The 27,213-nt window shown below is 37.8% G+C and overlaps 1 protein-coding gene across 1 annotated transcript; it reads right to left on the reverse strand.

Moving 5' to 3' along the window:
- Nucleotides 1-732: 732 nt before the first annotated feature.
- Nucleotides 733-25,809, reverse strand: SMIM13 (small integral membrane protein 13). Its single transcript, XM_074208031.1, has 2 exons — nucleotides 25,451-25,809; nucleotides 733-4,543 (listed from the first exon to the last, which is right to left on the reverse strand). Exons 1-2 carry the CDS (start codon nucleotides 25,524-25,526, stop codon nucleotides 4,347-4,349), a joined length of 273 nt encoding a protein of 90 aa, XP_074064132.1. The 5' UTR covers nucleotides 25,527-25,809; the 3' UTR covers nucleotides 733-4,346.
- Nucleotides 25,810-27,213: the final 1,404 nt, after the last annotated feature.

A 27,213-nucleotide genomic window follows, 5' to 3' on the forward strand; every position in this document is an offset into this window, starting at 1 on the left:
CATATATCAGATAATTTGGAGGCCGGCAGATCTTAATGATATGTCCATCACTACAAACACTGTCTTCAATCATGTTGGATAGCTTGGAACAATTATTAATTGAAGTTGATATTGTAGACTATACATATAGATTTCTTATAGGTGGCCCCCTATTTTAAGATTGATTTCTAAGGTCCACTTCCAATATGGGATATTGCATTTGATCTTGGTCACGTCATCTGAAATGAAGACCCTTACCACACAGGTTAACTGTGATGAATGAGAAAACAAGCCTCAATGGATAAAATGATGGGCCATATGTCATTTATTAAAAAATCTGGATCCCTTCTGTTGTTTGTGTTCTATTGTTTATATGTATTCAGGTGACCTTTTACCTAAAAGTGGATGCCTATTTCATTAATAGAAATTCAGAGAGATAAAGGTCACTAAATATATTTAGAAGATTCATTAGTAAATTAAAAAGTATTATATCAACAAAGTATAAACTCCTATAGTTGAGAAATGTAATAACCTTTAGACTGGACTACTCTGGGTTTGGGTTTCAAGGATTTTTTTGGCTTTAACAAGATCAATGCTAGATCAGCTAATCACTAGTACTAATTGTTAAACCAACAAACTAAAAGCAACTTTCAGATAATTCCAGGACCAAGAAACAAGCTTTCAATTTATTCTAGGACCAATGAATAAACCTAATGCTTATTAATTGTACCCTAAGAATTGTAGACATCTACATTATTTAGTTGCTTTCCATTTTTATTTATTTTATGTAAAGTCAGTTTAAACTGAAACAGTTGAAAGAAACATGATAAAGACAAACCACAAAAGCATCAGGTACAATAGCTAACAGTTATCACTTTGAACAATGAAGAGGCAAAATAACCACTTACACACATTCCTCAAAATCTCCAAAAGATATATAATCTTTGTACAAAAAAGTACTTTAATAACACAAGTCTAATCAATGTAAACCTAACATCAAGCAGCGAGTTGACAATGTTTTGCAGCACATCACACAGTATTTACTGTTAAGTAGCCACAGCAGCAGTATTCGGTGAATGAGCTGCATAGAATTAAGCTTTTGGATATACATTAAACATTCACCACAAAATAAAAGTCAGCAAGTGCTTGTTAACATATTTTTTTAAACCCTCTACTGATGGTTTTAAAAGAGAATTAAACTCTTTATGCTTTCTAGGTTCAAAACCATAATTTATCTAATCATTGAAAGCAGATAATACCCAGTGTTTAGTCTAGATTTCATAGCAAAAAGCTATTCCAATAACTGCTTTGAACAGTATATATTCTGATTGCTGTTCACCTTATTAAGAGGCAGCTTCAAATAAGGAAATATTTGAAGTCTGGTAAGTGAAAACCTAAAGTTACATTCACTAATGGGATATGACACTAAGGCATACTTTTTTCAAAGACAAATGCCACTTTTAGAAGATTACATCACTGATTAAATGATTTGTGTTTAAGATTTTTCTTTTGTGAAAATAAAAAGATGAGTTGTTTTGCATTTTACAAAATGTATTTTGGTAAAAATGTTAAAATATTCTAAAAGCAGACCTTATGAAAAGCTATACTTGTACTAAAACAGAACCACATGATTTTGTGAAGTTACACAGCAGTCCATTACATTTAAGTGTCATAGGACACTGGCCAAAAGTCTGTTAACTGGTTCTCTCTCTTATTCCTGTAATGCATTTACATCTTCATTATCAATTCATTAGAAAGATTTCAAAGTCTAACTTTAGCTTACTATCAAGATCAAGAGCATCATTTAACAGTGTTATTCAAAGGATTAGTGTTATTGGCATCTAATTCACAGCACTGCAACTGATTTGGCCAATCTTCATTCAAATTACCTAATCTACAAAGCTACACATATCCTCTTAGGTAGAAGGAAGAGGAGTATTTGGAAATAGAGTCAGGGAAAGACAAACAAAGATTCAGTTCTGAACTACAGAATTACTCTCCATAGTACTATACACTTGATTAAAGTAAATATTCAGTTCTGGAATCAGCATCTGCTTTCTCATAAAAATGAAGTTTGGTTCAAGGTCACCATCATGCTAAGCATACAAGAATTCAACTAATGAAATGTTATTCTGATTTACATATTTTACAGCAGAACTTCCAAAACTTGAAAATATTTATGGGCTATTTCTACTGTTCTTAAAAGATTAGAAAACATAGTAAAGAAGGTGCATTATTCAGATAAAAAATAATTGCCAACAGAATTAGAAAGAAGTTAATATTCCAATAAGCATACAGTATTTGCCATCCATTTTTCTTTTGATTCCACTTAAGAAAATGGCTACAAATGTGTTCTGAATGTTAAAACTATAATATGATATAATATGGAAGTGTGATACATCCTTTAAAAATGAATAAATCTGGAAAAAAGGGACAGTTTGGGAGAGAAAGGGTTCACTTATAAATAAAACTAGAAAAATTCAATTAAGCTACACTGTGACCTCAGAAATATGGGAATCTAACATCTTGAATTAACAAACCAGTCAGTGTCAATTTATAGCTTACAGGAATTTTATATTACCAAGAATCAGTGATTCCTTTTCCACAAAATTATATTGGCTAGATATTGGCTAAATGAAGGATAAGCCTCCTAATAACAGAGCTGGCCCAAAAGTCAGGTAGTCTTAGGAGATAATGAAGTCAATTCAGATTCCATGACTTAATAAGTGGAGCAAGGATTGTAATTATCAATGGTTTTATGGGTTCCCTCCTTCTAACCCAATATAAAAAAAGGTTAAGTACAAAATTTCCTGAAAATTATAACCTTGCAAAAACAAAGAATAGTTATAGCGTAAGTAATCCCCTCTTTCCCTTCTTTTCCTCTTCCATGTGGAAACAATTATTTTGGAATGCTCATTCTTTATAATAACTAGGGAAGGGCCAAGACATTCATTCTACAATAATACTAGTACAAAAGGAAGGCTATTAGCTAATTTAGTGTTTTCTCAGCTAAATATGGTAAGCATAGGTTAACCTAAAATTTTCACTTTAGCTATTCTTTTCTCAGAATTAAAGGATTTATTTAGGTGGTTGTTTTATTATTTCCCTTGTGATTTACACAAGTCACTCCAGAAATCTGGGACTAATGATTTATATATTTACCTATTCAAAAACAGTGTTTTAACACCAATAAGACAAAGAGTAAGAAATCAACCAGGGATTATTTAAAAAAAAAAATCAAGCATAAGACAGATTGTCCCAAAACATAAATTCTAAGGTTGATCTTTCCCCAAAAGTTTGGGGTGAGGGGAAGGGAATATGGTCTTTGGATCAATCTTCTTTCAGAATTCCTGAAGTCACAATAAAAAATTTTAATCAGTTCACTGACAAAACTTGTGTGCAATAGTAATAATTCAAGAAATATTTACTGCACCATTAAACAAGTATACCACCAGCATGAAACACAAACTACCCAAAATAATTACATAATATTATAAAAGATTAAAATGGGGTATATGAAGTTTTGTAAAAATATAAGATAACTAGTTTGAGAGGAACAAGGAAAAAAAGATATTTGGTACCAAATATATAATGTTAAAAAATACTTAGACATTATATAGTGGGATGAATATGTTATTAGTACTTGAACAAGTCAAGTAATAACTGTGGAAAATGAACAGTGAAGATAAGTAGCCCATAAATCTTTTTTGTCTCTGGTAAATACTTTGTTTGAAGTTCTTGTAAAACAATCATGGAAGTCTAGAAACAATTATTGTACATGTATGCAAGTTTTAACCATTATCTAACCTAGTCTCTCTCTCAAAAAAAAAGACCTTTGCAATCATCTCACTATATTTTGAGGACCAATATCTCCAAAACTAATGAATTTATCAAGAGTCCTTCCATAAAAAAAAAAATATGAAAACCTCTTTCTAAAGTTGGAATTTAAGAAATATCCTTCAGTTGATCCTGGGTTTAAAAAAAATAAATCACATAGAAACAAATATTTGAAAAAAATTCAATAAAGGGTCAAATTAATTTTGCTAACAAATATTCTTTGTGCTATAAAGAAAACTACTTTATGCTTTTTACCATAGTCAGATCAATAGAAGGAAATAAAAGAACCAGGAAGTGGTACACATGGCTACTTTTTTTTAAGATGGAAAAACTTGCAATGGTCTAGTTTGGTTTATATTCCCTTTATTTCTATATGGCTTTCATGCAAACGTCTTCTAAATGCCTAACTTAAAATCCAAGAATACAGATTCTTTTAGTCAGAATCTCAGTAAATCTTAAACCCACTGAGTCACATAGAAGCAGCCCCCTTTCATCATTTCTTAAGGAGAAATGCCCAAGGTGCTACTGTGTTAGGTCGAGGTCTCCTCTACAGGTGGCCTCCGATGCCAGACAGATTTGGGTCTGATCCTCAGGGGAGTAGGTGGAGACTCCGGTTCTGCTTCAGATTCTGAAGGCTCATTATCTCCCTGCTGTGATCCTGTGTCTCCTATTAGCTCTCTGAGGAACTTGAATTTGGACAAAAACAGATGCCAAACAACATACCAACCTGTAGAAATAAAAAAAATTTTTTTTAATTATTTCATGAAATATCAATTTAGGATAGAATGATTTCTGAAATTTTGATAGAGACAAGACTTCCTTTTAATTTCAAATAAGCAAGCTAATTTCTTTTATCTAAAAAACAATGGAAGATTAAAATGACTAAGCACACAGAAATGTTTTTAAAAAACACGGTGCTAGGAAAAGATTCCTAACTCCCCAACTCCCAAGATTCAGTGTGAAGATGTGTTTTTTCCCCCAAAGTCCTTATAATAAAACTTCCAAATTTTAAATTTTAAAAGATTCAATGAAATCTAATTCAACACAGTATAAATCCTTTTATATCCTCATCTCCATCCCCAATTAAATTTAGGAAATAAATGAGAAAATGTGTACAGGATATATTAACAAAGCTAAGGTACTTGAATCTTTGGCAATGTCATATAAAAATTATTTCAAAATTCTAATGGAATTATTATGAAAATACTGCATAGAGACCAAAATTTTGCTAAAGATACCTATTATGAGATTAGGACATTACAATACTGTAACACTATTGAGAGGAGAATTTTTACTCTTCATTTTTATTATTTAATCTCTTTTCATGGTAGTAATAGTTTTATCAAATATTACTCTAAATTTGAGAACTGATTAAAAGTTTAAAAAAAAAATCAGACATTACAGCATTTATCTAAAATCTTAATTCCTTTTGCTTGCCCTGAAACTCTCAGAGCAAAGGAAACAAAAGCTTCCAAGAATTCTTTCTAGCTGTCATTTCTTTGATTGTTTACTTCAAACTATACAATTTCACACAAAAGCCCCTAGACTACTGCATAGTCCAATGATTAGCATTTTGTAAGAAATCTGAGTAGCACCCAGATTTTCCCCATTTGTTCTTTAAGCACACCTGCAAAAACTCTGATATAAATGGCAATTACTTAAATTCTTTCATTTGCATTGGTATTATTTTACTGATGACTTGTTTTCACATTAGCAGTCAGGCTTTCCTCCTTAAGAAAATAAACTGACCAAATGAATAGTTGTACTTTTTATGTTTTATGGGTCTCAGATGCCTCTCAAAAGGACATTCACCTTCACATTTGCCTCTCATTTTAGGTTTTACATACTCATAAAATCTCAAATTTCAGATTCACAGAAGGCCTTGGTAGTTATTTGGTTATAAAATTTGTGAATCAGATTTTTGAGAGTTGCAAGGGGTTTCAGTGGTTGTCTAGATCAACCCATACACAAGGGTTTTAACAAAGGGTCATCCAGTCCTTGCCTGAAAACCACCAAAAAAAAAGTCTTGGTGCTAGTTCTTTCTATTTTAAGTGAGCTCTAATTGTTAAGAAGCATTTCATTTTGCTTTGTTTAGTTTTCTTTTTCTCAACATCAAAACTAGATTTGCCACCTTGTACCTTTTACCCATTGTGCCTGATTTTAACCCTATTATTATTCAGTTGTTTCAGTCATGTCCTACTCTTCAATTTACCCCTATTGTACCAAGACCCCAATCTAGACTGTTTATCCAGAATCTCAGTTTTCTGTGTTTTTTTATTCCCCCTACTAAATTAATAGGTACAAAGATATGGATATACTACTTAAACTTTTATTCATCCAATATTTAGGTGCCAGCAAATACAAATCAATTTCAAATAAGAGAAATCTGGCCAGGTTTGGAAGACTCTACAAGGAAAGAAGAGGTTCTAGTTATTGCTTATAAATTCAATAATGCAGGGCGCTCACAGAATAAAACTTTTATTTATAACTGGGGCAAGAACTGTCATTTTTTTTCCTTGAGAAAAAGCTCTCTGGTGCATTCTCAAATTTTTTCCTTCCAAAGTAACATATGAAGGAATTCAGATTCCCTAAGGAGGGTTTTTAATATTGGAAGGCAAGATATAATGCAGATTTACTGTGCTGAGGACAGGAAGACCCTTGTCAATCCATTCACCATTTATAATCCATGCCTTCCCAGTTACTGTTAAATTTCTTTCTGGGTATAAAAGATCTGTTCCTCATTCTTCTAAAGCACACTCAGAATCTAGAGATGCAAAGGAGGCTTATCCTTAGAAACCAAAAAAAATCAGTCAATCAGTCCTGAATATTGAGAGAATCTTGTGCAAGAGAAGTGCAGGGGTTGTTATGGAGGAGTAAAAGGCCAAGTACAGACAAAGATATCAAGGTAAAAGAATGAGTTTCTTATAATAAGGAGCATGTCTTAACCAAAGGCTACCATACAATAGTAGCAAGCATATACATATACATAGTGCTTTAAAGTTTGCAAAGCACTTTACAAAAATGATCACTTTATTACTAAAATTTTTACTGAAACTGAAGCAGAGATTAAGTGACTTGTTCAGGGTAACAGCTAGTAAGTATTTAAAATCAAATTTGAACTCAAGTCTTTGCAACTATGTCCAGCATTCTATCCACTGAACTACTTGGGCTTAGAGAACTTTTCAAAATTCTAAAGGCACCTCACCTTCTAATTTCTGGTAAAACAGCTGTTGTGTTAAGCCTAGCAGGGGATGCCTAGCACATAATTCTTACCATAATAATAATAGTTTATTAATGTTTGCTAAAAGTTTTATGGACCAATGGCTTAACATAGAATTATCTCCTATTCAAATTTCTCAGAGCATTTTGTCTAAGGCAATCCTTTACTTTTTCTAATGTCTTCAATCCATAAATATCAAGGATCACTAGACTGTGTTAAATCCTGGACTAGAATCATGCTCCTAAAACAGTACAGTTGGCACAAACATTTGTTAAATGCCAGCACTAAGCCAAGCAGTGAGGATACACATATGAGAGAGTCTTTCCTCCCCCTCAAAAAACTTACGATCTAGTGAAAGAAGAGCACACTCAAAAGGAAGTTGAAAAGCTTGGGGAAAGGAGTGAGGGAGAAAGGAAAATGATGAGACAAGTCCAAAGGACTTGGTAGTGAGAAAGAAAGAAAAGGCTAGCCTGGGCACCCTCCTTATATATAGGAGGTTTTGAGAGGGCCTCTTCTCTTCTTCCAATCAGAGAGGTCCCAAGGGTCAAGAATATTGATGGGGTGTACATCCTAGGGTTGATGCAATCTTACTAGATGATGGTGCTTAAGGGCATAGTGAAGAAGTAAAAAGGAAAGCATCTGGATAGAAAATAAAGGAAATATTTAACTAAGAATATTTAGAGAGGGTTGTCTGGACACTCAAAAGGAAGAACATCCATCTTACAATATCATGTGTGGTGTTACAATCATTAAGGAAGTTTTGAATGAAATCCTCCATCTTATAATCTCTCTTTTACTCAGTTCTCCCCCCTTACAACCTTCCTTTCATTCTAGAAAAGACAATCTATAGAGTCCAGGAGAGCCCAGAAGAACATGGGTCAGGAAGAAAAGGGTGTGTGTGTGGGTGGGGGGTATATATGTGTGTGTCTTGTGTATCTATGGCTGTCTCTATGTGTGTGAATACACGTGCACTTATCAGTCTTCAACATTTGCAATTTTATTTAGGCTTACACCCCAAAAGTCAGATTCTAAGTTTAAGAAAACAGTCTATGTCAAATTTATCTTAAAGTCCCCATTTCCCCAATATGATGCCTGGCTAAAGACTAATAATAATCTCAAATATTATCTTCATTTTCCAGAAGAAGATGCAGAGAGGTTAGCTAGTTAAATGATTAACTGAGTCTCTGTGACTGATTCTAAGTCTACACTTTTTTCCACTCTACTATCTTACCCCAGCCTATGAAATATCTAATGTGCTTTATATACTATATAATTCTTTATAATCTCTATTTCACTATAAATTAACCACTAAGATAAATGGAAGAGGTCTCATAACCAAGCTGGCTGGTATATTATAAAATGTTATTTTATCTCAGATTGCCCCTTAATGCAACAAGGTAGACCTTTTATTATTCCTCCCTAAGCAATTCCCTATTTCACTCCTCAAAGAAGCAATTTCCAACCTTCTCTTTCTTCTTCAACCATTCCATAGTTTCTGATCTGCTCACTGTTGTTCCCTTTCAATTTGGGGGTGGGAGGTGGAAGTCTTGACTCTTAGAAAACTGAAATCAAAAAGTCAGCTTCTTTTCCCATTCTTTTCTACCATTGTATCTCTGGCAAAGAGGAGGCCCTTTTTCTTGACATGCCCAAATCTCTCCTCCTCAAAAACCTTTTAGACATACATCCCAGTCTTCCTTCTATCAGCCCAACTCCTAGAATATAACCTGTTACATAGTCACTTCTTCCATTTCCTCTCTTTTCACTTCAGCTTCCAACCTCATCATTTCACTGAAAACTCTCGATCCAGTTATCAATGGTCTCTTAATCGCCAAATCTGATAGTCTTCTCAGTCCTCAATCTTCATGATCTATCTGCTGCACTTGATATGGTTCTGCACTTTCTTAAAGGAGTCATTTTTGTTTTAATAATTTAAAGGCTAAAGCTTATCTAATTCTGTTTTATCTAATTCAGTTAGCCAAACCTAACAGAAATGAAAGTAAAAGCAACTAGCTATGTAATCCTGTCTTTTACATTATTGAAAAACTTGAGGCCATTAGGAGTGAACTGTCCTATTCTCTTCATCTCAAGACCCCTTAATGCTGTTATTCTGTCTTTTTTCTAGTGTCTAGCAAAGAAAAGTGATCGCCTTCTCGCTGTCCTTTATCAGCTTATCATCAGCTTCACACTGTCCTTCTTGGTAATTTCATCAGTACTCAATGGCTTCAAAAATCATATTTATACAGCTAACCCCTAGATTTTTATTCCAGTCTATCTCCCCCCCCCCAAACTTCAGTCTTGCATCACCAACTGCCTATTGAATATTTGAAAATGAATGTCCTTGGGGACATTTCAAAATTAATATTTCCAAAACTGAAATCATTACCTTTTCCTTAAATTCTCCCCCTTCTAAATTTCCTTATTTCTGTCAAAGGAAAGCCACAGTATATTCTTCCAGTCTTCTAGCATTACCAACTCATTACATTCTCTCACTTCCATATCCAATCAGTTGTGGAATTCTGCTTTTTCTTTCTCTATAATCCTCTTCCAATTTTCCATCTCCAGTTTGTAATCTCAGCATTATTCTGTACTTCAAAGCTTGAAGCCTTTCCTGATCACCCATGCCAGTGCCCTCCATTTCTAACTACTTTGTATATATTTGGACTTACTCATTTCATATTTGTCATATACAGTTTTATATGTACTTGTTTTCCCCATCATTAGAATGGGGAAACTTATTTGTAGAAATTGTTTCATTTTTGCATTTGTATCTAGGGCTTACATGTACATGGCTCAAAGTAGGCAATTAATAAATACTTGTTAATTAACTGATTGACTTTGGACAATTACTTCTGTTGATGTTTTTTCCCTCATTCATAAAATGAGGGGTTTGGAAAGATGATCCTAACATTCCTTTCAATTCTTTCTAATCTTCATAACCATAGCTATATCATGGCAATATTTTCCATCTCTATACAACAGCTTTATATATAAATATCTATCTTCATAATATACTTTGTTAATTAATTGTGAGAATGAGAATTCAACAGTTTTAACTTTTGACCAAAAATCTAATTGATGTAGGAATTACATATGTTCACCCATGCAGTTTTGGAGAGAGGTCACTAGTAATTAGAAGGGATCAGGAAAGGGTTCATGCAGAAAATATAAAATAAAGGGGATTTCAGTGGATAACTTGGGAGTGTTTGAAAACCATAGACAAAGAGGTTATAGACAAGGAAGGTTGAAGATTTCAGAGGAGGGGGATGATTGTGGATGAAATTTTACAGAGAAGATGGGAGGGGAGGGGATCAAATATATCTGGAGGGATGGTGGCCTGGATAAGAAAGATCACTTTCTTTGCCAGACACTAGGAAAAATACAAAATAACAGCAATAAGGGGTCTTGAGATGAAGAATATTAATAGGAGAGCTCGCTCCTAGTGGCCTCCAGTTTTTCAATAATGTAAAGGACAGGATTAAATAGCTAGCTGCTTTTACTTTCTTTTCTGTTAGGTTTGGCTAACTGAATTAGATAAAACAGAATTAGATAAACTTGAGCCTTTAAATTATTGAAACAAAAATGATCATTTCCTTTAAATAAGATTCAAGTTCACTAAAAAAGTCTATATTTTTTTAAAATATTTTTGAAGAGGGGTGGAGCCAAGATGGTGACAAGAGAGGATCCTGTCTTCGGTGCTCTCTCATAAAACTTATAAACTAAGGACTCTAACTAAATTTTTGAGAGACAGAACCCATAAAGGGATGCAGTGAGGCAATTCTCCTACTTAAGGTAACCCCGAAAAGAGCAAAGGCTCTGCTCCCCGGGGTCGAAGGGGCGCCCGCCAGAGGGGTGGCCTGCCAGAGCCAAAGAACTTCAGCCTCCCGGAGGCAGCCCCAGGGAGCTGGGAGCCACGGCTCACAGCAGCAGGGGAGTCTCCTGACCTACAACCCAGGGAGCACCAGGCACAAATTGGGGAACAGCCGGGGACCTCTGAAGCCGAGCACTCAGGGCACACAACAGTGTGGCCAAGGCAGTCCAGATCCAGGAAACAGACGCAGGAAGAGATGGTAAGCAGGAGCCCCCAGGGCATGAGCCCATTGAACCTAGGGAGGGGAGTGAAGAGAGAGACTGCCTAGCCCTGCCCCTGGTACAGGAATCTGGGGTTCTAACCACATTCAGATCCTGATCGCAGTCTAGGACCTCCATAGAACAGCAGGGTCCCCCTACCTCAGCCCTGTGGCAGAGGGGGGCACTTATGGTCATTCACAGACCAGGAGGGAGGACAGAGCCTCACACACTGAGACCCTTGTGGGAGTGTCCCAAAAGCTCAGGAAGCACCCCCAAAACAGGCTAAGGCTGGGAAAATGAGCAAGCAGAGAAACAAGAGGAACACCATTGAGAAATATTTTGCCTGTGAGCCCAAGAAGGATCAAAACACTCAGTCTGAAGATGAGGAAGCACAAGCTCCTGCATCTAAAGATTCCAAGAAAAACAGAAATTGGGCTCAGTCTAGGACAGAGCTCAAAAAAACTTTGAAAATCAAATGAGGGAGTTAAAAGAAAAACTGGGAAAAGAAAGGAGAGAGATCCAGGAAAAACATGAAAATGAAGTCAGCAGCTTAGTCAAGGAAATACAAAAAAATGCTGAAGAAAATAGCATGCTAAAAACCAGCTTAGGTCAAATGGATAAAACAGTTCAAAAAGTTATTGAGGAGAAGAATGCTTTAAAAAGCAGAACTGGCCAGATGGAAAAAGAGATAAGAAAGCTCTCTGAGGCAAACAAATCCTTCAGACAAAGAATAGAACTCGTGGAGATTGATGAATTTACGAGAAATCGGGGCTCAATACTTCAAAACCAAAAGAATGAAAAGTTAGAAGAAAATGTGAAACATCTCATTGAAAAAAACAACTGATATAGAAAACAGATTTAGGAAAGATAATTTAAAAATTATTGGAATACCTGAAAGTCATGATCAGAAAAAGAGCCTTGACATCATTTTCAAAGAATTACTACAGGAAAATTGCCCTGATATCCTAGAAGCAGAGGGTAAAATAGAAATGGAGAGAATCCACCAATCTCCCCAAGAAAGAGATCCCAAAAAACCAACCCCCAGGAATATTATAACCAAGTTCCAGAACTCCCAAGTCAAAGAGAAAATATTACAAGCAGCCAGAAGGACACAGTTCAAATATTGTGGAGCTGCAGTCAGGATTACACAGGACTTAGAATATAATATACCGGAAGGCAAAAGAGCTTAGATGCAGCCAAGAATGAACTACCCAGCAAGGCTGAATGTCCTCTTCCAGGGAAAAAAAAGATGAACTTTCAATGAACCAGGTGAATTTCAAATGCTCCTGTTAGAATGGCCAGAGCTGAACAGAAGGTTTGATATTCAAATACAGGATTCAGGTGAAGCATGGAGATTGGAGGAGAGGGGGGAAATATGAGGGACTTAATGAGGATGAACTGCATGTATTCCTGCATAGAAAAATGACACTGATAATACTCATATGAACCTTCTCAGTTAATAGAGCAGAATAGAAGGAGCTTTTATGGTTGAAGCACAGGAGAAAGCTGAATTTGAAGATAAAATATGGTGTAAAAATGGAGTCAATAGAAAAAAGGGAAATGTAATGGGAGAAAGAAAAAGGAGAGGGGGAATAGGCCAAGATATTTCATATAAGATTTTTCTTTATTACAATGAGCTATTGCAATGATATGGAAGGGGGGAAGGCAAGAAGAATGAGAAAATCTTTGCTCTCATCAGAGGTGGTTAGGAGAGGAAACAGCATATATACTCGATGGGGTATGGGAATCTGGAGTAAGAAGGAGATGGGGGAAGGGGGGGATGTGAATGGAGGAGAGGATGGGCCATGGGGGTGAGAGTGGTCAGATATAATGCATTTTCTTTTTTACTTCTTGCAAGGGGCTGGGATTGGATGACCTGGCCAGGACCATAGGGCCAAGTGGATGATGGGCCTAAAGGGTGGTATGGGGGCTCCGGGTCTCTTGGCCCCAGGACCAGGGATCTGTCTGCTGCGCCACTCAGCTACCCTACAGCAGAGTCAGTGAAAGGAAAGAGAAAATATAGCACATGGTAGTGGAGAAATACCAAAGGAGGGAGTTGTGATCAGTAATGGCAACAGTGGAAAAATATGGAAGTAACTTTTGTGATGAACTTATCTTAAAAAATGTAAAGAATGTAATCTGCCCACGACACAGTTGTTGGTGTTGGAACACAGACTGAAGCACATGTTTTTATTATTATTATTATTTGGGGGTGGCAGGGCAAATGGGGCTGGATGGCCTGCCTGGGGCCGCATAGCTGGGTGATCGTTGGGTGTCTGAGGCTGGATTTGGACCTGGGTGCTCCTGGCTCAAGGGCCAGTGCTCTGTCTGTCACCCAGCCAACCCCTACTATTATTACTATTTTATTTTAGGTCTTTTTTTTTCTTTTTTTGGTTTATACAGGGCAGTGGGGTTGGGGTGGCTTGCATGTCACACGGCTGGGAAATTGTTGGGTGTACAGGGCCAGATATGGACTCGGGCGATCCTGGCTCCAGGGCTGGTGCTCTGTCCACTGCGCCACTTGGCCATACCTACAATTATTACTATTATTATTTTAATTTTAATTTTTTTCCCTCTCCCCTTTATCGCTCAAGTGAGCCTATTTTGGGGGAGGGGTATTTTGTTTACTCTTAAACAATAATATTTTATTAATGTATTAAAAAATCATCGTACAAAATGAGAATAAACAAATATTAAATTTAAAAAATGTTTTATTTTAAACAGATCCTCCTTTTACCCTCCTACTCTATCTTCTCCATCCCCTCAAATTGAGAACACAAGGACAACAAAATTCATCACAAATATGTACAGTTAATTAAAACAACTTCCACATTTACCATGTCCAAAAATAATTTCTGCTTTCTTCATTCACCTAACGGAAGGGGTAGCATGTTTCATCATTGATTCTCTCAAATCATGAATTATTAAATCCTGATAATAGTTCTCTACATTTCTCTACTGCAACTTATTTATTCATTCCTCAATTTATGAACCACTGCTCAAATTCCCAATTTTTAACAATCTTAAAAAGACCTCCGGGGAGGCTAGGTGGCGGTGGATAAACCACCGACCTTGGAGTCAGGAGTACCTGGGTTCAAATCCAGTCTCAGACACTTAATAATTACCTAGCTGTGTGGCCTTGGGCAAGCCACTTAACCCCATTTACCTTGCAAAAACCTAAGAAAAAAAAAGACCTCCAATTATTTTTGTATTTCCTGACTCTGGACTTGATGTCTGGTCTTTTCTTAGGATATTAAACACTGTATTATTCCAGGATCTCAGACAGGTTGAGAATCTGCAAGTTTTCAGTGGTCCCAGAAAGATTTGATATAGGGTAAAGTCTGAATCTGGGTAAATTTATCCCCATTATGAATAATGCTTACTTTGGGTTTTAGAGATACTTGTCATTTCAGGAAATGTTTTAAGGATTCCCTTGCTTTTTATTGTTTTTCACAAAAATGGGTGGTTTTTTGTTAATTTTTTTTCTACACCAATATAATCATATGATTTTTTGTTTTTATATATCAATATGGTCAAATTATGATCCTAATTCTTCCTAATACTGAATCATGTCTGCATTCCTGGTAAAAAATCACAGAGTCACAATGTGTGAACTTTATGATATATTGCTATAATCTCTTTGTAAGAATTTTATTTAAAAATTTTGCATCAATATTATTTAGGAGAATTGAATTATAATTTTCTTTCACTGTTTTTGGTCTCTTTGATTTAGTTATCAAAATCAGGTTCGTATCATAAGAGGAATTTTACAGGACTCTTTCCTTTTTTTCAAAATAATTATCATAGTATTAGAATAAACTGTTCCTTAAATATTTGGTAGAATTCACTAGAAAATCCATCCAGTCCTATTTTTAGGGAGTTCAACCTTTTTTCTAAGATAAAGTTAATTCAGTACATTTTTTCCTCCATTAACGTAGGCAATTTATATTTTTGTAAATATTCATCTATTTCACTTAGGATGTCAATTTTACTGGCAAGATAACTCCTAATAATTTATTTAATTTCCTCTTCATTGGTAGTATTCAACCCTGTTATTTTTGACCATTTAATTTTCTTTTTTATAAAAATTAAATTAACCAATAGTTTATTTTATTTTTTCATAAAACTACATCCTAGTTTTATTTATTAGTTCAGTGTGTTTTTTCTCAATTTTATTAATCTTTCCTTTGATTTTTAGGATTTTCCAATTTGGCATTTAATTGGGTAGTTTTAATTTGTTCCTTTTTCTAAGTTGTTTTTTAATTGCATGCTCAATTCATTGATCTGCATGCACTTTCTCTTTTATAATATATATATGTATATATACATATATATGTATTAAGAGATATAAATTTCCCTAAGTGCTATTTTGGTTCCACAAATTTTGGAATGTTGTTTTATTGTTGTTATCCTCTTTAAAGAAATTATTGATTTGTTCTTTGACTCATTCTTTCATTAATATTAGTTTCCACATATCTTTTTAATTTATGCTTGCAGTCATTTATTAAGTGTAATAGCTATTGCAGCATGGGCTGGAAAAGGCACATTTAATATTTGTTTTTCTGCATTTGATTGTGAGGTTTTTATGCCCATAACAAGATGGAATTTTTGTGAAGGTGCTATATACAATTTAGAAAAAAAGTATACTTTCTATTCTCATTTAGTTTTCTCCAAATATCTATCATCTAATTTTTCTAAAATTCTATTCATCACCTTGACTTCTTTCTTATTTACTTTATGGTGAATAACTGAGGAGAATGCTGAGATCCCCTACTCGTAGAGTTTTACTTTTTGCTCCTGTAGTCCATTTGACTTCTTTAAGAATTTGGATGCTATGCTATTTGGTACATGTATGTTTAGAATTGATTTACTTCATTGTCTTTGGTTCTTTTTCTTTAGCAAGATGTCATATCTCTGCATATCCCTTTTAATTAGTTTATTTTTGCTTTTGATTTGTCAGAGATCATGACTGTCTGTTTCAAGTACTGTTTCTGGTAAACATCAAGATTGTTGGATTCTGGTTTCTGATCCATTCTGCTATCCCTTTTTGTTTTGTCTCATTTACATTCAGTTACTGTTTATTTCCCTCGATCCCATTTTCTTCTGTTTATCCTTCTTTTCCCCCAATTCCTCCTCAAAAATCTGTTCTTAATTCACCCTCCCTTTTATCATCCCACCCCTTTCTCTTATCCTTTCCCCTCCCTCTTATTTCACTGAAGGAAATCTCATTTCCCATTCAGTTGTGATTACTCTTTATTTTCTTCTATCCTATTTTCTTTCTGTTTATCCTTCTTTCTTTTCCCCCAATTCCTTCCTCAAAAATCTGTTTTTGCTTCTGATTACTGTCTCCCTTAACTCACTTTCCCTTTTATCAACCCACCCCTTTGTCTTATCCTTTTCTGTCCTACTTCTCTGTAGGGTAAGATAGATTCCTATACCCAATTGAATGTTTTTTTTTATTTGTGTATGTACACATCATCTTCCACAAAGCTCCTCCCAAAATAGTTCTAAAGTAAAACTGACCAAGTAACTCTTTTATTCCACAAAGAAAATTTTCCAATGGCTTCTTATCTAAGTCTTTACTAAAATACAAAAGTCTAGCCTGGCATTTAAAAACTGAATACACTCTAGCTTCTTATATACTTTTCAGCTTTATGTCATCAGACTCCTTTATCCATCTTCTATCCTGGAGAAGAAACTGGTTTGTTCACTGTCCATACTGAAATCTACAAGTACCACATCTGTGCCTTTTTACAAGTAGTATTGCACAATTAGGACATACTTCATCCCTATTTCTAATTTACAGAATCCCTAGCATCCTTTAAAAACCCCCTCCAAAGGCCTCTCTGGTCTTCCCAAATATTTAGTACTGTTTAGTTCCTTAATGTTTATATCTGCATGTTTATGTTTACCTGTGTGTGTGTGTGTGTAGTGAGAGGGATACATAGATACCTATATTATCTGGGGCAGTTAGTTAGCATTCCAAGTTTTTCAACAAAGTAGTTCCTACTCTTTCAATCATGTATTCTTCAAACTGTCTAAACTTGCCTTCTTGTTGTTTTTCATACACAAAACTGCATATGGCCACTCTCTGTCTGGAATACATTCTTTCCTAACCTCTACCTCTAAAAAGAATCCTTTTTGATGTCATGGAACACTATTGTTCTATTAGAAACAAGGAGGGATGGGAATTCAGGGAAGCCTGGAAAGATCTGCATGAACTGATGCTGAGTGAAATGAGCAGAACCAGAAAAATATTGTATACCCTAACAGCAACATGGGGGTGATGATCAACCCTGATGGACTTGCTCATCCCTTCAAGTGCAACAACTAGGGACAATTTTGAGCTATCTGCAATGGAAAAAAACATCTGTATCCAGAGAAAGAATTATGGACTTTGAATGAAGACCAAAGACTATTAACCATCAAATTAGAAAAAAAAAAAAAGCATTGCATTATTATGTAATTTTACTATCTCATACTTTATTTTTCTTCCTTAAGGATATGATTTCTCTATCATTACATTCAACTGAGATCAATGTATAACATGGAACCAATGTAAACAACTATAGAATGTCTTCTGTGGGGGGGGGAGCAAGAATGGGGGGGGTTGTAAAACTCAAAATAAATAAAATCTTTCCTTAAAAAAAAAAAGAATCCTAAATTTATGCCAGTCATTTGGTCAGCTGTTGTCCTTCATGTGCTGAAAGAGGACTAAAATGACATCACTATCTCAGGGTCAAGGTACAGAGTTGTCCAATTGTGATTGATGACTAATACAAGCTCAGAAGGCTCTATCACAGATTTATTTGGCACAAATACTCTTTATGAACATTTGGAGTGGGAATGTCCCTAAATTTGTGCATCTGATACTTCTTTTGGGCTAAAGCAATTCTGCTTTGCTCATAAAGCACAGTGCCTTCTTTTGATGGAGGTATACTGGGCATACTAAGCCAATGTTTCCCAGGTCTTACAATTGATTCCTAAGTTTTTCAGAGACCTTGAGAGAGTATCCTTGTATAGCTTCTTCTGACCTCCATGGGAGTACTTGCCTTGTGTTAGTTCTCCATAAATTAGTCTTAGACAAGTGTATGTTTGGTATTCGAACAATGTCAGCCTATAAGAGTTGAACTTTCTGCAGTAGAGTTTGACCTTCAGTTTGAGAAAGGACTTCCAGCACCTTATCTTGCCAGGTGATCCTCATAATCTTCCCAAAATAATTCAAATGAAAGTAATTCAGTTTCCTGGCATGGTTATGGTATACTGTCCAGGTTTCATAGGAACAAATGAGGTCAGTACTACAGCTCTATAAACCAGCAGCATAACTCTTCTCTTCCACACTTATCTGAGCCTCCTAAACACTGAGCTACCACTGGCATATGTCACATGTCATTATGTGCACATCATGTGTAGATCCCTTTAAAGTATACTGCCAAAGTACGGGAACTTTAAATTTACAGTATTCAAAATTTCTCCAATTGCTATAACCAGTGGTTCTATGTGTTGATGGTATGGTAGAGAACCTGTTTTCAAGTTCAAATTAGCACAAGTGGCAGAGAATTGATCCATACTCTGTTTCATCTCAGCCTCAGAGGTTGCACTCTTTACACAATCATCTGCAAAAAAAAAAAAAAATTATCTGCAAATCACACACCAACTCTTCCTCCTCTTTAGTTTTGGCTTATAGTCTTTTCAAGTTAAATAATCTGCCATCAAATTATCAAGGTTGACTATGATGCTGTTTTTGTTCTTGCTGAAGGAGTCTGACATCACTGAAAACATCATTCTAAAAAGCATGGTTGTGAGCAAGCACAAAATTCTACTTCACTCCATTGATGACATGGGAAAACAGAAAGCATTATCCATTATCCAGAACCTGTTCAAGCATGCCATCATTAAACTGGAATACAACATGGCCAAACTTCTTCAAACAATCACATTCTGCCAAGATCTTTCAGGAGCCCTCAGCATATCAAGATCAAGAAACTTTATATGTAGATCTCTATTCAGATTCTGGAATTTCTCCTAAAGTTGTTGAGCAGCAAATACCATATCAACCATTCCTCAACTCTTTAAGAAGCCACACTAGCTCTTGGGTAGATTAGCCATCTTCCAAGTGAAGGATTATCCAAATGAGGAGGACCCTGGCAAGAAAACTGCCAGCAGTGACTAAGAGACCCCTCCCACCCCCCCAGGATAATCTATTTCCTTTCCTTTTATAGAGGAAGTAGAGACATCCTTGAATTCCTGGGGGTTGATAACCTCCTTTTCCCATATAATCCAGAAGATTTCAGTTCGCTTTTATATGAGTGGACCACCTGATTTATAAACCTCAGTTGAAATAGATTCAGCACCAGGAGCTTTGCCATACAGGAGGGGTCTAATAGCATTTAAAACCTCTTCAGCTAAAGAGGAACTGACTCCAAAATGACTCCAAATGCTGAGGTAAACAATCAATGCCTTCAGGACTGGTTGATAGCAGTCTGTTGAGAACTCTATTGAAGTATTTGGTCCATCTCTCCAGGATCATGTCCATATCACTAATTAATGTGGCACCATCAGTGTTGAGTAGTTGAATTGCCAAAGTCTTTTAATCCATGAATATCCTTCAGGATATCATAAAAGTACTTTGGATTGTTACTATAAACATAAAACAATTTCATCTACTTTCCTACTGAGTGAAGAATCCTACAATTCTCTCTAAGCTTGAACTGCACTTTCAAGGAGTTAAACACTATCTTCTTAGAGATGAACTATCCTGCAAGTAAATCCTATGGAGTTCTCACTTTTCATTTAGCAGCTTCAAAATTTCTCCATCATTTTAATCAAACCAATAATATCTACTGTTACAGTATATCCACAGGGTTTTAATACATTCAGGTAAATGGAAGAGTGTTAGTGATGTGGTTATAAGATGCACAAGATTTCAATGAGTGACTATTGCTGTTTCTGACTTCATTCCTGCAAAGGACTCCCTGCTATGTCTGATAGTCTGTACCCCTTCTGGTGTTAAAGTCACCAAGCTTACCTCTTTTGGCAACTGATAATGAGGTTCTCCAGGTCTTCATAATAACATTTTTCTTTCACTGCATATGCACTGACAATGGTGGCATGCGTGCTTTCTAGCAAGTGGTAATCACATGGTCACTCCTTTTGGGGGAAATACAAGCTTGCTGACTACATTACCTTTAATTTAAAAAACTATGCCAGCTTCGTAGCCCTCTCTCTCCATCACTGAGGTCAGCTCCAACTTTGGTAAGCTATTATTCATTTACCAGCTTTGTTTCAATCAGGGCTGCAATTTTAATTCAATACCTACTGAGTTCTCTTGCAAAAAAAAAATTGTCTTTCAAGTCTACTGGAATTCTTCTGTTTATGGGAGTTGCTTATTGATATTTATATGTACTGGTAACTAAAACTGTTAACTTATTAGAATGTATTAACTCATTTAAAAATACACACTACTTGTTAACATGAGTAACATTTTATGAAAAATGTGATTTTCTCAACAAAAAAATATTACTGAGAAAAATTACATTGTTTTACATATTTTTGCAAATCAGTTATCATACAAATATGTAGTTGGAAAAGGGAATAAATATTTCAATAGATAAATAAATAACATTTTAATATTTTTATAAAAATAATTTTGACCCCAATTTGAATGAGCAAGGACAAAACTAAATAAACATTAAAATAATTATGCAAGGCACAGGTTTATGTAAAGATAAAAACAATTAAGGCAACTTATTTTATAATATGTACAGTACTATGTATGCTGAATTTATATAAAAATTGATCTACTGCACCACAGTACATGCATAAAGATAAAAATTATATAAATACACCTGCCTGCACACAAAATTAATTCCTAGTCTTCATAAATTATGCATTTCAAATCAATATAAAGTAATCACCTAATTCTGTATTAGTTTATGCTGTCCAGTAATGCAAACTGATTCAGTAAAGAAAGAAAAGGTTACTCTTAGAGCCCCTCTCCCAGACCCTCATAAAAAAAACCAAATCTTCTGGGAGCCTGGCAGAGAGAATGACATTAATTGATAGGCACTAATAATGTACAACCTTCATTCTATAAATCTTTTATATTATCTCAAATATCTTATTCAGTTCTATTAATACATTTTTAAGCACTAGAGAAGGATTTAAAGTCTTCAACAGCAATAAACTATAAACCATTCAGCATTAAAGGGTAAGAAAAAGCTATCAAAGATAAGTCTTAGAACACAACCTAATTTGGCAGTTGAAGTAAAGCATCAAGAATGCTAAGCTTTTCTCTGCTTCCTCACCAAATCAACAGGCATTGATCAAGAGTTTACTAAATATTAGATAACTGAGTAGGAATTTGATGATAATAATGAAAATTATCTTTAACTCATCTGGAATCCTTGTATTTACTTGGAGTAGGGATGGGAATGGCTCATATAGCTTACCTGACTAAAAGCCAGTTTAATAATTTATAAGCTGAATTCTCCTTACAGTAGGAGAACCTATTTAGAAACCAAATTGAGATCAAAAGGTTGCCTGATCACATGGGGACTACTTTGGGTCCTGTCAGTCAAATATGACCAAACACTTAAAAGCTATGTGACCCTAAGGAAATCACTTTACCCTGTTTACCTCAGTTTCCTCATCTATAAAAAGTTTTAAAAGAAAACAGCAAATCACTCCAGCTTCTTTACTAAGAAAACCCTAAATGGGGGTTAGTGACTGAACAACTTAGAGTAAAGCAAGTTTCCCTCCTCCCCAAAAACCCAGTCATCTTTATTCTAAAAATCCTAATTATCCACAATCTATGTAAATTGCAGTTTGAGTACAAGTATATTATTCAATTACCAAGCATTATTATTATTATTAAATACTTGATAAATGTGGGGGAAAAACAACCCCTGCCCTCAGGAGCTTATATGGGTGAGTGTGGAAGCAGGAGCACAATCTCTATTTAGAATATATAACATAAAATATATACAAATATATACAAAATAATGAGAGGAAGATGTAACCAGCACCTGGGAAGAATCAGAAAAGATTTTCAATAGGGAGTGGCACTTGAATTACAGATTCTGAGGCAGAGTAGCAGACTAATCCAAAAGCACTCTCAGTGATAAGATCTTAAGTGTTTTAGAATAGCAGTAGGCCAGTTTGGCTGGAATTTGAGAGGAAGTAAAGGAGATAAAGTTAATAGAGCCTAGAATAGTAGAGGACAGACCATGAAAGGTTTTAAAAGTCAAATCAAGGAGTCTATATTTTTTCTTAGAAGCAAGAGGGAACTACTGAAGTTGCATAAGCAGAGGAATGACAAACTTAGATCTATGCTTTAGAAATATCAACTTGCAACTGTGCGGAGGATCTGAAAGGAGACAGACTGTAGGCAGAAAAAACAATTAGGAAGATATTCCAATTCTTCAAAGGAGTAGTGATTAGGATACAAATGAGGGTGAAAGTCATATAAATGACATGAACTGATGTAAGTGATATTGAAGAAGACAAAAATGACAAGATGATTTCTAGATTTAACCTGGTAAATGGAAGGATAGCTTGCACTCTAGGAAAAAGACAAGACTTAAGGGTTGGAGAATTTATCTGCTTTAGACATGATGAATATGACTTATGAAATATGCAGTTGGAGAGATACAATGGGCAATTTGTGGTTAGAATTCAGAAAATGAGGCTAAATATAGAAGATCTGGAAATTTTCATAAAGGTGATCAATGAACTCATTCCAGCTGTCGAGATTTCAGAGCAGGAGTTATAAGCTGGGAGCTGTGGATTTGCTTACTATTTGATAACTGTATTTTAATAAAATTGGTTTCCTCTGTAATTCCATATTTCATTTTATTCATTTAAAAATACTAAAACTGAGAAGAGGTCCATAGGTTTCACCAGGCTGGCAAAAGGTCTATGACAAAAAAGGTTAAGAACACCTATCACAGAGAGATGAGGGAGCCCAGGACAATCAAAGGAAAGAGAATGCTCATCCTTCAAAGGAAACTATGAAACACAGTCAACAGCAGCAGTAGAACTAGAAAAAAAAGTCATGATCAGAAAAAAAATGAACCTAAGTAAAATTTGATAGCATCCTGAGGTTTAGTACAAGCAAACCTCCCTTTTATTGCACTTTGCAGATATGGCTCATGTGTATTCCTGTGTCACATTTTGAAAATTCTCACAATATTTCACAAGTTTTCATTATTATATCTGTTGTGGTGATCTAAAATCAATGATCTTTGATATCATTATTGTAATTGTTTGGGGTGCCACAAACCTTACTCATACAAGACTGACAATACTGAAATTAGGCTAATTAATAAATTCTATAACAGCCTCTAGGAAGCAACACATTTCATTGTTGTCTAATTTTAAGAAATTGTCAGAGCCACCTCAACCTTCAACAACCACCACCCTGATCTTGCCATCCCATTGAGGCAAGACCCCCGCCCCCAGCAAGTTATTACAATTTGCTCAAGGTTGCGATGATGATTAGCATTTTGGGGGAAAAATGTATTTTAATTAAGGCAGGTACATGGTTTTAGACATAATACAATTGAACGCTTAATAGACTACTTAATAGTGTAGTATAAAAATAACTTCTATATGCAGGGGGAAATCAAAATCAATTTACTGCATTATTTGCTTCATTGTGGTAGTCTAGACTGAACCTGCAATATCTCTGAGGTATGTCTGCACTGAGAAATTTATTTTTCAATTAAGAAAAAAGCTGTGACTATATAAACTTTATCTGTGACCTATCTTATGGTTTTGTTACATCATTTTTAAGGGCACAGCTCCAAACCTGAATTTCTTAAAACAAAAAGGATAAGGAGATAAGAAATGAATTGATTCTATTTCCTTTGTATATACAAGTATACCTATATGACTATTAATTGCTATTAATTGGTTTAATTTCAATATTGTTATGTCAAGGAACAGGGAAGCCCTAAGAGAGGAAGAGACAGGAATGACTTATATCAGAACACACACAATGTGCCATCTTACATGGGTACAGTTTGTGGTACAAAATAGTTAGAATAGTAACATCAAAGATACCTGAATTTAGATCACTATAACAAATAAAATCACAATGAAAAATTTGAAAAACTTCAAAATATCAAAATGTAACAGAGAAATGATGTGAGTGATGGCAACTGCTTGAGGCAGGGTTGCCACAAAAAAATCCCATAATATCTGAGATGCTCAATATAGCTAAGTGTAATAAAAAGAGGTATAACAGTGGCATTTTTAGTTAGTTAATAGTAGGTCTCAGTATCAAGGTGTCAAAAGAGTCTAAAATTGTGCTAATATTTAACCAAGAATAAAATTTAGCCCAATTTCTGAAGAAATCCATTAGCTCAAGCATCATCATTATCAACAACCTATGTTGGATTTTCTGACCTTTACGTTGAAAGCACTTTACAATAAAATTAACTTGAGCTACACTTTTAAATTAACTTTGCAAAACATTAAGATTTTTGGGGTAGCTAGGTGGTGCAGTGGATAGAGCACCGGACCTGGAGCCTGGAGGACCTGAGGTCAAATCCGGCCTCAGACACTTAATGATTACCTAGCTGGGTGGCCTCGGGCAAGCCACTTAACCCCATTGCCTGGCAAAAACCTAAAAAAATAATTAAATAAAGATTTCTTTTGGAATCCTATTTTGGGTTCAAACTGAAGCCAAGTTTGGACTTTAATGCACAACTCCTGTTAGGAATACTCATCACAGAAAAATAAAGATCGTCTACAATACAACCCTAGCAAAAACACTTCCATTCCCCACCTATAAAAGAAATGTGGAAAAGTCAAGGCAAGGGTTTGAAAATGCCAATGTGTTCATTTCCTGGGCTTGATCCTACCAGGTGTCAAAAAAAAGACCGGCGGAGGCGAGAAGGGCAAATCAAATCGCTCGGAAATCAGCGTTGTCTGAAGTTTTAAAAAAAGCAAATGCTTCGTATTTTAGAGAAAGCAGCCACACTGGAAGGTGGCTCGGCCAACACCCCCGCGGCCTCCGCCGTGCCCGAGCGGCCCCAGGGCATCGCCTGGCATCGGGGTGGGCTCCCCGGCCGCTCCCGCGCCGGATAGCCCTGGCGCTCAACGCCTCGTCAGCGCGGACGGCCACGGCCCGGGAGGGGCCGGAGCGGGCCGAGGGTGAATGCTGCGGCCCGGGCCCTGCTCCGCCCGCCCGCCCGGCCCGGCCCGGCCCGGCGCCCCCCGCGGCCCCGGCCCTGCTCCGCCCGCCCGGCCCGGCTCGGCGCCCCCGGCCCTGCTCCGCCCGCCCGGCCCAGCGCCCCCGCGGCCCCCCGGCCCGGCGCCCCCGCGGCCCCGCGGACTCACCGCACAGCACGAAGAGCAGCACGCACAGCAGCGTGGCCACGATCACCAGCAGGGTCAGCCCCACGCTCAGCCACATGGCGCGGCGGGGCCGGGGCCGGGGCGCGGGGAGGAGGGCGGCGGCGGCCCCAGCTCCGCGCCTGGCTCAGCGGCGCCGGCGGCTCGGCCCGGGGCGGCCGGAGGGCCTGGGGCCCACGGCCCCCTCAGCGGCGCCCCCTGCGGGGCGGGGGAGGCGGAGAGACGGCGCAGGCAGCCGCGGGGGGACGGAGGGCTCCGAGTCGAGGCGGCTGCCGCGGCGCCCCTTACCCCCTCATCGCTCCGGCGAGTCCGCGACCCCGCGCCGCTGGGGGTCACGGGCCTGACGCGCCCCTGCGGGGGTGGGGGAGGGGAGGGGAGGCGGCGCCCCGGGATGGGAGCGGGAAAAGGGCACCAAGCTGGGCGGCGGCGGCAGCGCGGCCGTTACCCGCCGCCCCGCAGCTGCTCGGGCGGCTCCGGAGCCTCCCGGCGCTGCCGTAGCCTTCCGGTCCGCTCCCCCTCGCGGCGGCTCGAGACGGCGTCACAGCGCCTCGCTCCCCGGCGGCCACGCCGCAAGGGCAGCTGGGAAATGCAGTTCTCCGCCGGTGGAGAAGGGGTCGCCGGGACTCGCCGGGGACTACGACTCCCAGAGAACACCGCGGGGCTCACGGCTGCCCCGCCGCGGGCTCCCTGTGCCTACTGACGAGGCCGCCGCGCCCGGGCCGGTGGCCGACTCGCCGTCCGCGGCCCGCTCCTAACCTTCGAGCCTCACTGCGATTTCCCAAGGCCCAACACAGGGGCGGCTGAGGGCGGGGGGACAACGAGGCGCCTCGGCCCCCCCCACGCGCTTCCCTCCCCTCCCCCCGCGCAGGGGCCCGGGGCGGGTGGCAGGCAGCTTGCCTTTGGCCGCCGCAGGGTGACCCGAGGACGGGCTTTGTCCTAAGTTCACCTCCTGCCACTGCCCTCGCCCTGCCCGCGGCCCGGCTTTCCTGGGAGGCTGCCCGGAATCAAACCCGAGGTGGGCAGCAGTGTCCGAGCCCTCCGGACGCCACCTCCCCCCGTGGCGCACAGGTCCCATCCCGCCCCTGGGAGCCCTTACGGACTTCGCTACCGCCCGGTGCGGCCGAAACCCATTTTTGGATAGTTCGGATTGCTAGGGATTTTTTTTTCCTAGATACCAAATCTAACTCGACCTCCTCAACTTTCACTCACCGATAGTTTTTGCCTTCTAGAGTCAAATAAATTTATTTTCAGTGACAACTTTTAAAATATTTGAAGAGGGCCCCCCCATCCCCCTACTCCTAATTCTGTTATAGGTACATTAAAGAAGTGCTACGTGGTGTCTAACAGGATCAAGACAAGCAATCTGGTATCAGACCTTTCTCTTAGGATGTTAGGAATTGGAGGGATAGAGATGATGGAGAGGGCATTTCAAGTAGGCTGGGGGAAAAACTAGGGCCCATACATACTATGGGCTTTAAATAGTCCAACACGTCTTGAATGAAAGGAGAGAAAGGAAGGGAGAAAATCTGGAAAACTAGAGTGGATCTTGGGCATAATCATATTTCTTTAACCCTTGGGCAGGTAGGTGGTGCAGTAGATAAACCACTGGCCTTGGAGTCAGAAAGACTAGAGTTCAAATCCAGCCCCAGACACTTGTCACTCACTATGTGACTGGGCAAGTCACTTAACTCTGCCTCACCTGATTCATATCTGACCACTGCACCTAGATGACTCTGGAGGAGAAAGTG

The sequence above is a fragment of the Macrotis lagotis genome, chromosome X, assembly GCF_037893015.1.
Source record: "Macrotis lagotis isolate mMagLag1 chromosome X, bilby.v1.9.chrom.fasta, whole genome shotgun sequence".
In the NCBI taxonomy this organism is placed as follows: domain Eukaryota; kingdom Metazoa; phylum Chordata; class Mammalia; order Peramelemorphia; family Peramelidae; genus Macrotis; species Macrotis lagotis.

Coding starts and splice junctions, on each gene's coding strand:
- SMIM13 (XM_074208031.1), bottom strand. CDS start 25,526: ATGTGGCTGAGCGTGGGGCTGACCCTGCTGGTGATCGTGGCCACGCTG. Junction 4,544..25,450: donor GCTGCTCTTCGTGCTGTGCG/GTGAGTCCGCGG, acceptor TTATTTCTACAG/GTTGGTATGTTGTTTGGCAT.